This window comes from Aptenodytes patagonicus, chromosome 18 (genome assembly GCF_965638725.1).
Source record: "Aptenodytes patagonicus chromosome 18, bAptPat1.pri.cur, whole genome shotgun sequence".
In the NCBI taxonomy this organism is placed as follows: Eukaryota; Metazoa; Chordata; class Aves; order Sphenisciformes; family Spheniscidae; genus Aptenodytes; species Aptenodytes patagonicus.
The window spans coordinates 1,930,072-1,941,684 of record NC_134966.1 but is presented as its reverse complement, the minus strand read 5'-3'; the positions used below and the strand labels follow the sequence as shown (position 1 = coordinate 1,941,684).

The window sequence follows — 11,613 nt, the reverse complement described above, 5'->3', positions numbered from 1 at the left end:
GGCTGGCAGCTCTTACCGCAGCATTCAGAAAGAGACTCCAAGAGCGCGTGCCTGCTTTTATTAGCAAGAGGCCCCGCAGCCAGGCGACTCCAGCCTGGCCTTCCCCAGCCCCTTTTCTCTGGCACGACTCTTCTGTGCCTGCTCCGACGGTGCGAGTGAGCAGTGGGGGCTGAGTTTCCACCTTCAGGTGGTTGGGGATGGGAGCGAGGAGCAGCATCCTCTGGGCCCATCCCAGCCACGAGCAATAAGCCCTGAAGCTGCTGGAATGGGAATGCAGAGAGTCGCTGATGCACAAGTCACCGTTTCTTTCAGTCCTTGTTACACTTTGCAGAGTGTGGGGGAAGCCGAGATGGAAAGAGGAATCGATCTGCTTTCCCCTACGGAGGGAGGAGTCGAAGGGCAAGAGTTTTAGGGAGCTGTAATAATGAGCCCCCTCGGTGCATGGAAGGTGTCTTGTGTACAGCAAGGAATACCGGTCTCCCTCACAGAGTCTTACTCTAGACTGTATTCATCCACACAAGAGAAATGAGGGGCTGGGTTGTTTTTTCTTTCCCTGTGCAACCAAAGGATGTCTGGAACCTGCCAAGATGTTTCCCTGTCGGAACTGGGGCATGCTGGGAATGCCTGAATAGCAGAGCAATCCCTGACAATTTCATGTGGTGTTAGACTGGAAAAGCAGCTCTGCTCTAGGCCAGTCTGTGGCTCTTTCCAGTTTGAAAAGTTTTAAGTTCTGTTCATTTCCCCAGCCTGACCTGAAATTTGATACACCTACAACACGGGAAGCAAGAATTTAACAACTCTGGTTTTGAGCATTGCTTGAGACACTGAAAAAAATATAACCAATCGCTGTGCTGGAAGATGGTAGAAAACAGTCCCAGCCAGGAGCAGAGAGCGCCTCCGGTTCTATCTCTGAATTCCCTGAGGGTGACCTGGTGCAGGCCCCAGGGCTGCTGGCACCCTGCTCTGCCTCCTTCCCCGGGCTGGAGGGAGCAGAGTTTCTTAAACACCAACAAGCTGCTTCAGTTTTTATACCTTGCTTCCTTCAGGTCACCTCACTGCACGCTAGACGACTCCTTTCTGGGGCTCTGCATTATCTCACCTTTCAGTACGCGCCCAGCCAGCTGATGGTGGTACGAACCGCTGTTGTAAATCCAGGTGTGTGCCGGTTAGTCTGTCAGAAATCGATCCACCTTTCTGCTTTTTACGTGACGCCATCTGTAAGGGAATAGTTGGTGACCTTCGATCCGAGCAAGAGACATCGCTGGCAGCTACCTGAAACTCCATCACAGGGTGACAAACCAGTGCAGCTGGGGTGACGCACTCCCCAGGGCTGAACGGGAGTGAAAGGGGGAAGCGTAAAGGAAAAGCTGCTCAATCAGGAAATACAGGATGTCGTTCCGTGTCCGCGTGCCCACTATGTTCTCCTGCAGCCAGGTCTGCAGCCGTTCCCTGCTAAGGGCCCAACCCACGTCCCAGCTGCGGCACTGGTGGTGAAGCAGCTGTGCAGCCATCTCTGTGAAATACCTTTGGGACTAGCTGATTTTAACAGACGTGGGGGGCTTCCTTCCTGACCTCAGAAGGTGACAGAGCAGCGTCTAGAAGCGCTGCCTGTCGCACCCAGAGTCGTGACACCCGCTGCCTTCATTCCCACAGGCTCGTAACGCTCTAACCCGACGCTCTCCAGCATCTCCTTAGCGGGGTCACCAGTGCGTAGGGCTGAAGGTTTAAATCAACGCATTCCGCTGGCTCCATTTTGAAGATTACTACATCAAAAGATCCCCCAAAGATCCTGCTGCAGAGGCAGTGTTTTGCCTCCTCGCTGTATCGGGGCGCACACAGGTGAAGGAAACACCGGTGGTCTTGGTGTTTCCATCCCTGCCTGCGTGCTCTCCGCAGCCATTTAAAGCGGCTCGTGTGATTATTTTTTTTTTGTTAAAAAAAAAAAAAAAAAGACGCATTTATTGAAAACAAAACACTCGGCCAGGGGGCATGCACAGGCGTGTTAACCGGACAAACTTAAAAAACCCGACAAAACCAAACAGCAGCACAATGGGGGGCGGGGGGGCCCCTCCCGGCTGGCGCGGGGGGCTGGCGGCTCGCCGGGCGCCGTCTCCCGCTCAGCCGGGGGTGCCGGGCCGCCCCCGCCGCTAGAACTCGAAGGTGCCGAAGTGGGCGGCGCGGCCGCCGGCCTTGGGCTGCGGCTTGTAGCCGATGCGGTCGTTGATGATCTGCTCCCGGCTCTTGTGGTCGGCGCCCAGCGCGACGGCGGCCGCCGCCTCCTCGCCGGCCGCCGCCACCTCCGCGTCCTCCCGCTGCTTCTTGCGGCTCTGCGGGGCAAAGGGGCCGCGTCAGGGCGCTCCCGGGCGGGGGGGAGACAGACCCGCCGGGGGCGGCCGCGGCCGGCCCCGCTCGCACCTCCAGGTCCTTCCGGATGCTCTCGAACTCCTCGATGTCGTCCAGCTTCAGCTCCAGCCGCGTCGGCTTCCGCCGCAGCATCGCGACCCGCCGCCGCCGCTCAGCCTCAGCCGCCGCCGGCGAGGGCCGAGCGCGCCCAGGCCTCGCCTCCCGGCGTGCCCCGCGCGGCCCGCCGCTAACCGGCACCGCGCCTCCCGGCGTGCCCCGCGTCCCCCGGAAGCGGTTGTGAGGCGCCGGGGCCTGTGCGCGGTGCCGCTCGGGTCGTCCCGTCCCGTCCCGTCCCGTCCCGTCTCGTCTCGTCTCGTCTCCCTTCCCGGTGCGCCGCCGCCATGGCCTCCGTGCGGGCCCCGGCGGCGCGCGGCGGAGCGCGGCCCCCCGTGCGGGCCCCCGCGCCTGCGGAGGTGGGCGTCTGGACGGGGGGGGGGGGGGGGGGGGCGGCGGCACCGGGCCCATTACCCGCGCGGTACCGGTACCGGTACGGACCCGCGGGCCCGGAGGAGCGGGGAGAGGCCGCAGGGCGACCGGGGGCTCGCGTTTGCTTTTGGGCGCGTGGGGTTTGACGTGGCGGGGAGGCCCCGGTGTGGGGAGGCGCCCCCGTGCCGCCGGTGCCGCCAGAGCTCGTCAGAGGGGCCGCGCCCGCGGCGCCGGCGGGTTTTCAGGCGTTTTTGCAGATTCCTTGAGTTTTTCTTGGGAAGTCTGTTGTAACGCTCCTCTTCTGGGGGGGGGGAGCTGCTCGCCTTTCGCCTCCCTCCGCTCTCCGGTGCGGGCGCCGGCGGCCGGCGTCGCTGGCGCCTGTTCTGGGGCTCGTTCGGCAGGATTAGGAAAAGCTTCGTCTTCTAAACCGCGGGGTCTTTTTTTAAATTGAAAAACCTCAGAGCCTTAAACCCGGGGTCCAGGCAGATAATAAAGAAACAGAAAACAGCACAGCCTCACTTAAGAAAAATATTGAACGTGGCATTTTACTTTTGATCTTTGCACGTGGGGCATAGCCTTAATGTCGAAAATCAACACCTCGCGTACAATTTCAGGGCCTCTTCGTGACGTACGTACTAACATTCTGTAGCAGAGCTTTCTTGCCCAAAGAAGCTGTTTGTTGTCTCCTTCTTAGCCAAAACACACTTAAAATTCTGCCTTCACCTTCCAGGCCACAAAGAGCAAGCCCGCAGAAGAGGGCGATGCTCCCCCACCCAAGAGAGCCCCCATCTTTTATGGCAGCTTGGAAGAGAAGGAAAGGGAGCGTCTGGCAAAAGGAGAATCGGGGTTGCTGGGAAAAGAAGGGATGAAAGCTGCCATCGAGGCTGGCAACATCAACATCAGCAGCGGTGAGAATATTTAACCATCTTTTCTTTTTTTTCCCCCCTCTCGCTCTGGAATGTGACACTTTCAAACGTCTCTGATCAGCTTTGGAGCATAATTTGAAATCAAAACCACGAGACAGTTGCCTGGGCTGTTGGCTCTTTGTTTGGGTCTTCCTGTTTGAGAGGGATCTCTCGTCCAACCGTTGTTCTCAAGCTGATGTTTCATTTTTTGTTCAGGTGAGGTCTTTGATCTCGAAGACCACATGAGCGAGCGGCAGGCGGAAGTGCTGGCTGAGTTTGAGCGCAGGAAGAGAGCCCGGCAGATCAACGTGTCCACCGACGACTCTGAAGTGAAAGCCTGTTTGCGAGCGCTTGGGGAGCCCATCACGCTCTTTGGAGAAGGTCCTGCAGAAAGGAGGGAGAGGTGCTGTGTCTGCCCCGAGCGTTGCAAACAGGGAACTCTCAGTTTATCAAATTCCTGACGTTTTCCTTGTAGTTGGGGTGCGATGAGTGCCGGCAGTCGGCAATGCTTCATTACAATGCAGCAAGAGTGCTGAGGAAGAAAGAATGGCAGACAGTGATTATTTGTCAGGTTAGCTGAGAATTCACTGAGGGAATAAGACTTAATGTGTTTCTTTCCAGATTAAGAAATATCCTTTCGGTGGTTGGCACAGACGCATTAAAAAAGACCAGGAAAGATGACGACAGGTCTAAAAAATCCAAGGAAGAGGTAATGGTCTCTCTTGTTCTCTCAGTGCTGAGCGAGACAGGTATGATACCCTTTGAGGTGCCTTACTTTGACGGTCTCTTCTATGTCCAGGGCTCTTGGTTTTGGTCAGTCTTTGGATTCTCATGTCATCCTTTCATGCTCCTTCTGCGTTGCCGATTAGCAAAACTGTGGCGATGTGTTATCTAAATCAGGAGCAGTAAGTCTGGCTTGTACTGCAGGCCAAATTCCATGCTGCGTACAGCATACAAAACGAGATCAGACGTTTGGACTGTTACTTAGTGTAGCAAGTCCTTTATTGTTGTTTGTCTTCATACTTGGGAAGAAAAAAATATGTTCCTGCAACTGCATCTGTTTCTGCCTTTGATTCTTCTTTCTTTCTGCTTCTCCTTTCTCTTTTCTGAGTCCGTTTTTTCCTTATTATTTTTGGGGGTTGCTGTAAGAAATAAGGACAATTTCTGCAGCTCTGGGCTTTCTTTTTACTGGGTGATGTGTAGGGAAGGAGGGAGCTGTACGTCATTAGGTAAAAATGAGTTAGTGTTCAGTTGGAGTATTCCTGAGTGAAATGGCAGCACGTCAGGATCTGATCTGTAGCGCAGAGAGTTTGACTTGTTTCTCTTAATACCTTTTTCTAGGGCTTATAGTTACGCAAAATGCCCTTAAAAAGAGGCCTTAACGCAGCAAAATTTAGGAGCAGATGCTGTGGTGGCACTTACGTACTAAGAGGAGGTCATCTAAGGTGGCTGAATGGAAGAGCTGTATCACATTAGCTTTTTCTTCAGTTTTGTTCTTTTTCTTACAGTATCAGCAAACCTGGTACCACGAAGGACCACGCAGTCTGAAAACAGCGAGGCTGTGGCTTGCTAACTACTCACTCCCCAGGTAAGGAAAAACGGCACAAATGAAGGAGGGAGATGCAACCTTTTGTAAAATCTAGCCGCTAATCCCACTGTGGGTAGCGCAGGACATTTGAGATCAAAGGAATGGGGAATGTACGCTGGTAGACAAGTGCAGTGAGCTTGGAGCTTGAGTTCTCAGTGACTGAGTGTAGCATTAGCCCAGTTTGGGGGAAGAAGGGGGAAAGGCCTGTTTCCAGCAGCAGGGTAGGGAAAATATAGGGACTTTGTACTCCACCTTTCCTCTTCACAGGGCAGTGAAGCGGCTAGAAGAAGCCCGGCTGCTCAAAGAGATCCCGGAGGCAACCAGGACCTCGCAGAGACAGGAGCTACACAAATCCCTGCGAGTAGGTTTGGCAGCTGCTCAGCTGCTGTGTTTAAAACTTTTTGCTGATCTCCAGAGAGATCAGCTGCCCGGACGCGCTGTCCAGATGCGTGTAGTTTTCTGTGCTGTTCCTGTCACCTGTTGGAAAGCTCTGCTTTTTCTCTCTTTCCCTATGATATGCATAAAGCGTGTTCAAACTCTTTCTTCAGTGATTCAGAGAGATGTACTTTAGTTGTTCCCTTGCGTGGCAGAGGGATGAAGAGACATCCCTGCGTTGCCTTGCCACTAGCCTGTGAAGCTAAAGGAATTTATTCCTGGCTTTGTCACAGGTTTAGCTGGCTAGGAAGGGGCTGCTCACTTTCCTTTCCCTGTACAGTGGTCACTAGTGCTTAAAACCAAGGGAAATAATAACTAACACAGTAATGCAAAACATGTTTTAGGTGACTCTGAGATGCCCTTTTCGAGCATGTTAAGTCAGATTCCCAGCTTAACCGAACAGAATGGCTCAAGCACACAGTGTGCTGCCACTCTAATCCTGTTTACACCCAGAGGCTTTAGCTGCCAGAGGATTTGCTTCTCCCCTGAGTGCACCACACTGCTTGCCCTAGTCTTTCTGGTGGTATTCATTGGATGAGTTGTAGAAAGAGGCCAAAACTACAGTAAGTAGTAAGTACAGTAAGTTCTCTATCAAAACCGTAGTTGCAAAGCAGGCCTGCGGGGTTATCGGTGGCAAGTACCATGGGTGGCGTGTTGAGAGCTAAGCTGTGCCCCGGGGCTGTGCTAGCTTACAACAGTCAGGCTGGCTCGGTGGCCCTCCTGCTTGGAGCTGGAGTGGCTCCGAGGTAGCTCCTCCCTTTGACAGTGACTTTCTAAAGGCCTCTGCCTCCTCCTGTGTACATTTGCCTCCTTCACCTCAGCCTTTGGCCAGGGCTTTCCCTAGGTCGTTTGTACTTGACTCATTTATTATTTTCTTTGTATTCCGTCACAGTCCTTGAATAACTTCTGCAGTCAGATTGGAGATGATCGCCCACTGTCCTACTGCCACTTCAGCCCCAATTCCAAACTCCTCGCTACGGCCTGTTGGTAAGTTTTCTTTTACAGCACTTGCTTTAGGGGCCAGGGGGGCACAACAGGAGTGACGGAGAGGGATGTTGTTGGAGGCCTGTGAATCGTGAGAGTTCAGAAATGCTTTTTCTTTGTACTCTGAACTCTCTCTTCACCCCGTTTTAGAGCTTAGCGGGGATTTCAGTCTGAGTCCGTTAGTCCCTATGGCTGGTTGCCCAAAGCGTATTGGTATGTTAGCCATTGCAGAACCCCCCAGGGTGGTTTTGAAGCTCTGTGTTTGATCTCTTCTTTGACGTTCCTGTCTACTCTGATGTCCGTTTCTTGTCTTCAACAGGAGCGGATTGTGCAAGCTCTGGTCCGTGCCTGACTGCAACCTTGTTCACACCTTACGAGGTAGAGAGCAACTTTCACTGAGACTCTTTGCTTAGTTCTTCTGTTCCTCTCCGGGTTGAGTTCCCATATCTGAATTACTTTGTGATTCAAAATGTAGTGTTCTTTGGGCAGATTTTACTCTGAGAGCAGCACTCAGGCTTGCGGAGCATGGGCGTGTGTCTCATAATCAAGAGGAAGTCCTGGCCTTTCTCTTAGAGCCAAGACCCGAGTTTGTTGTTTCTGTTTCTGAATGATGTTCTTGTTTTCTTTCAAAACCTGGTTTGAGATATTTTGAGCCAAATATTAGTGTTTTTGGCCAGGCCACTTAACAGCAGTGAGGTTCTTTGGACAGTGGTCACAACTTTGACTAAATACAAATGTGAGGACAAATCTCGTGATCATATGTTGAATTTTCACTGCATTTTGAGGGTTACAAACCTTGGCGTTTGATACTCTTAAGTGGCTGCTACTGGAGTTGCAGTTTAGCTGTTTGCAGGACAGATGTGTCTGGTAGTAACAATGCAACTTCACCCGACATGGCAGGACACAGTGGAAGTGTTCACTGGTACCCGACTAATCAGTAACAAAGAAACGCTGTTTTTCTGAAGAACTGGCCAAGATCACGTGGCAGATTATGAATTGTGGTTTTCCTTTCTCTTAAGGACATAACACCAACGTAGGAGCAATAGTCTTCCATCCCAAAGCCACTGTCTCCCTAGACAAGAAGGACGTTAACCTGGCCTCGTGTGCGGCTGATGGGTCTGTCAAACTCTGGAGCCTTGAAAGGTCAGAATGATACCAGACATGCACAGCTGCAGCATTGTTGTTTTGGGGTTTATGTTGTGTTATTAAACATCAGACATTTACCATCCTCCTGCAAATATAACCTTTTCTTGTAGTTATACCAGTGCAATTCCTGGCCTCAGTATGTGCCACCTTCTTCAGCAGGAAAAGAGATCACCCTGATTAGGGGAATCAAGGTGAGGGGAAATCGTCTGAAAAGAATCAAGTCAGAATTGCTGCTGGGCACTGGTAAACTGCTTTGGGTGATGGATGGAAGATGTGGAGATTGTTTCATTCTAACCTTTTATTTAGGAGAAAATTTCCCCTCTTGGATATTAAGAAATGAACTTCTGAGTTATTGGGAAGCACCAGTATTCGGAGAGGGACTAACCAAATACATGACCATGCACCATAGCTTCATCCAGTAATAAAAACAAGCGGCCCTATCATTGCACAGTGTAGTTTTGGAAGATGCACAGCATCTATCTCAAGCCTGTGAAGAAGAGAACGGTGTAGATACCGAGCCCTAGCACCTGCTGTGTTTGAAAAGTGGAGCCCTGCAGTGCACCTGAGGAAGAGGCAGGCGGCTCTGAGATCCTCAGTTGTTTATCCTTAGCTGAAAGCCACTGTTTCTAATTGCAGAAGCATACCTGTGCAAAGGGACGGGTTGTTTATTAGTCTCATGTGACCACATCTCTTTAGTTGGTCTGTTGGACAGAAACTCTGCACGCTGTTCAGGTCTTCTGCTGAAGGCTACTGGCCTGCTGCCTGTAATTCTGGGAGAATAAACATTCACTCTATCCTGCCTGCCCTGCGGTTCCTCAGAACAGCTGGATTTGCTGTAGTTGGGGATGTGTTCTGTGTAGCCACAGTTAAAACTCCCTGCTGTCCAGGGAGTCCGCGTTTTGTTTCTGCTGTTGCTACTTTCAAAGTGCAATTAACAAGGGCCTTGTTAATTTTCCGGAAATAATTGCCCCAGGAGAACTTTATAACCAACATGAATCCACATTCATGGGTTTCGCTTAGAGCTTTAGCTGTGTGAATGAAAGGCAGAATTCAGAGTCACTAGTTAAAACACTGATTTTCCTGTCTGGCTTGCGCTTAATTAGCAGCTGTCTTGCTGTGATCATAATGTTTGCAAAGGCCTGGCTAGAGCCAGTCACCTCTGACCAGTGTCCGATGATTTTTGTTTCTGTTTTTCAGTGATGAACCGGTGGCAGATATTGAAGGACACAGCATGAGAGTGGCACGTGTGATGTGGCACCCATCTGGCAGGTTCCTGGGTACTACCTGGTATGGAGATTTGGTTATTTGCTTTAAGACATTACCTAGCTGGTAACGTCTAGCTGGTAGCCCCGTGGGTACCACTGCTTGTCTGCAGAGGAGCCCCACACGGGCAAGGGTTGGCCATTCTTGACAACGGCTGGGCTGTTGCAGTGTAAATCATAGAATCATAGAATAGTTTGGGTTGGAAGGGACCTCTAAAGGTCATCTAGTCCAACCCCCCTGCCGTGGGCAGGGACATCTTCAACTAAAATAACTAAATAACAGCAAGTCATTGGGATTCTGTTCTCTGCCCCTCATGTGAGATGCTGTTGGTCTCCAGCTGGAAATAAAAGGCCCACAGAGTTAGTGAAATATCCTGTTATTCTCCCTGGAGATACATTTAGTTGGACAAATGCTTTGTTTTTACAGCTACGATCACTCATGGCGCTTGTGGGACTTGGAAGCTCAGGAAGAGATTCTCCATCAGGAAGGGCACAGTAAAGGTGTCTATGACATTGCCTTTCACACAGACGGGTCTCTCGCTGGGACTGGGTGAGTTTGCTTTGCGTCAGGACTGGACGTGAAATATTATCAAGGTTTTGTCGCTGTCTGATGCCAAGCGCCCCAGCGATTTCTGCGGGTGAAGCTGAGTGTACTCTGGCAGTTGCTGGAGTCTCCGATGGGTAATGCTCGGGTCCTCTCTTCCTAGTGGACTGGATGCTTTTGGCCGGGTGTGGGACTTGCGCACGGGACGCTGTATCATGTTTCTAGAAGGCCACCTGAAGGAGATCTACGGGGTTAACTTCTCCCCAAATGGGTAAGAAAGGAGCTTGCATGGTTTACATGGGAGCTCTGAGTACAAACCCCAGCTCCCAACACCACGTTCTTCCTCCACCCTTTGGCAGATACCACGTCGCAACTGGCAGTGGTGACAATACTTGCAAAGTGTGGGACCTCCGCCAGAGGAAGTGCATCTACACCATTCCTGCCCATCAGAACCTGGTGACCGGGGTGAAATTTGAACGTAGGTGCCTCCTCTCTGATGTTCCTTATCCCTGCCTCTCCTGAGCTGAGGTGGCAGGGGATGGGGCAACTCAGAAATGCATCTTCAGGTCAAGAAGGCCTGTACTGGTTAGCAGAGACGATTTGTCATGTTTTTATTTGCAAATCTCGCTTCTCCCTTTTTCTCCTCCTCTACTGCAGCCAATCACGGAAACTTCCTGCTCACAGGCGCTTACGACAACACCGCAAAGATCTGGACTCACCCCGGCTGGTCGCCTTTGAAGACGCTGGCTGGTCACGAGGGAAAGGTGATGGGACTGGATATCTCCCTCGACGGCCAGCTGATAGCGACCTGCTCCTATGACAGAACCTTCAAGTTGTGGACAGCGGAGTAGCTCAGAGGTGCTGCTGGTGAACGGGAATGGAGACGTTAATGGCTTTCAACTAAGACTTGCTTTTTTTATATTAAAGGAAAAAAAGGAGTCGGCTATTGCAACATGCGTTACGGCAGCGGTAGTCACTGGCTGGTCTTGGGCTGAGGTGTTTCTGAAGCACCTGTGTTTGCCAGGGCTTGGTTGGAGTCAAATCTTGGGTGATGTTTTTCCTCTTTTTAGGACTTTGTTTTTATACTGCAGACACTGCTTTCTGCTGTAATTTGGAGATGATCCATCTGCGTCCACCCTCCCTTCCACGTTAGGCTCACAGGTTTTCTCCAGTCTGTTCTAAACATTTGTAGGTAGCCACACAACACCTCGGGTATGGTGTGCTGTTGAGCCTCTGTTAACGCCCTTCTTACCTTCCATTTTCCAGGAGCCTTTGGTAGGAGTCTGTGGCTTCAAACTCGATTTGCATTTGGAGAAAGAAAAACTAGCTGTCAGAGTTACAGGAGGATGGTACCCTGCTTCCCCTGCCGCTGCAGGGGAGTCTCTGAATGTGGAGGTCTGCGTCCCCTTTGTACTCCCTCACAGTAGATCTTAAAGGCCAGGGAAATTTTTCTTTTCCGTGTACCGTCTCATGTCCTCGCTCCTTGAGCGGTCTCATGAACTGGGTGTTTCAAATCCACGTAGGCATCTCCTGTTCAAGTTTTTGCTGTGTCTCACCTGAGACGATACGAAGAAGGCTATTTCAGCATAGGATTGTCTTGTTCTAACTTGCACTGTGCGGAGCTTTCTTATTTGTTGTTTATTCTTTAAATTGAGGTTTTGCAAATGTTGTGTTCTGGAAAATTGAAACGTGTTTTGAATGTGCACCCTAGCCTCTGGGTCTGACTAAGGAATGGAGAAATTACAGGTACTTCACAACACACGGTTTGATTTCTGTCTGCTATCGTAAAAAACCTTTGGGAGAAAAGAAAAGACCGATTCATCTCCCCATTGTCAGCTGGAGAGCAGCTGCCCATGTTCCTTGGGAGTGAACACAGTGCTGTTCTCAACAGAAGTTGGAGATTGTGTTTTAAGAAAAAAA

General features: G+C 51.2%; 1 protein-coding gene across 1 annotated transcript; it reads left to right on the top strand.

Annotated features, from left to right (window-relative positions):
• The first annotated feature begins 2,205 nt into the window (after positions 1 to 2,205).
• PRPF4 (pre-mRNA splicing tri-snRNP complex factor PRPF4) lies at positions 2,206 to 11,452 on the top strand. The gene is given in 17 exon segments (XM_076355258.1): positions 2,206 to 2,367; positions 2,369 to 2,513; positions 2,516 to 2,733; positions 2,736 to 2,816; positions 3,560 to 3,737; positions 3,951 to 4,137; positions 4,356 to 4,443; positions 5,243 to 5,322; positions 5,590 to 5,683; positions 6,650 to 6,744; positions 7,061 to 7,119; positions 7,761 to 7,884; positions 9,085 to 9,174; positions 9,577 to 9,699; positions 9,857 to 9,964; positions 10,053 to 10,171; positions 10,351 to 11,452. Coding segments are annotated over 17 exon segments (2,139 nt in total). The 5' UTR covers positions 2,206 to 2,211; the 3' UTR covers positions 10,545 to 11,452.
• The last annotated feature ends 161 nt before the right edge of the window (positions 11,453 to 11,613 follow it).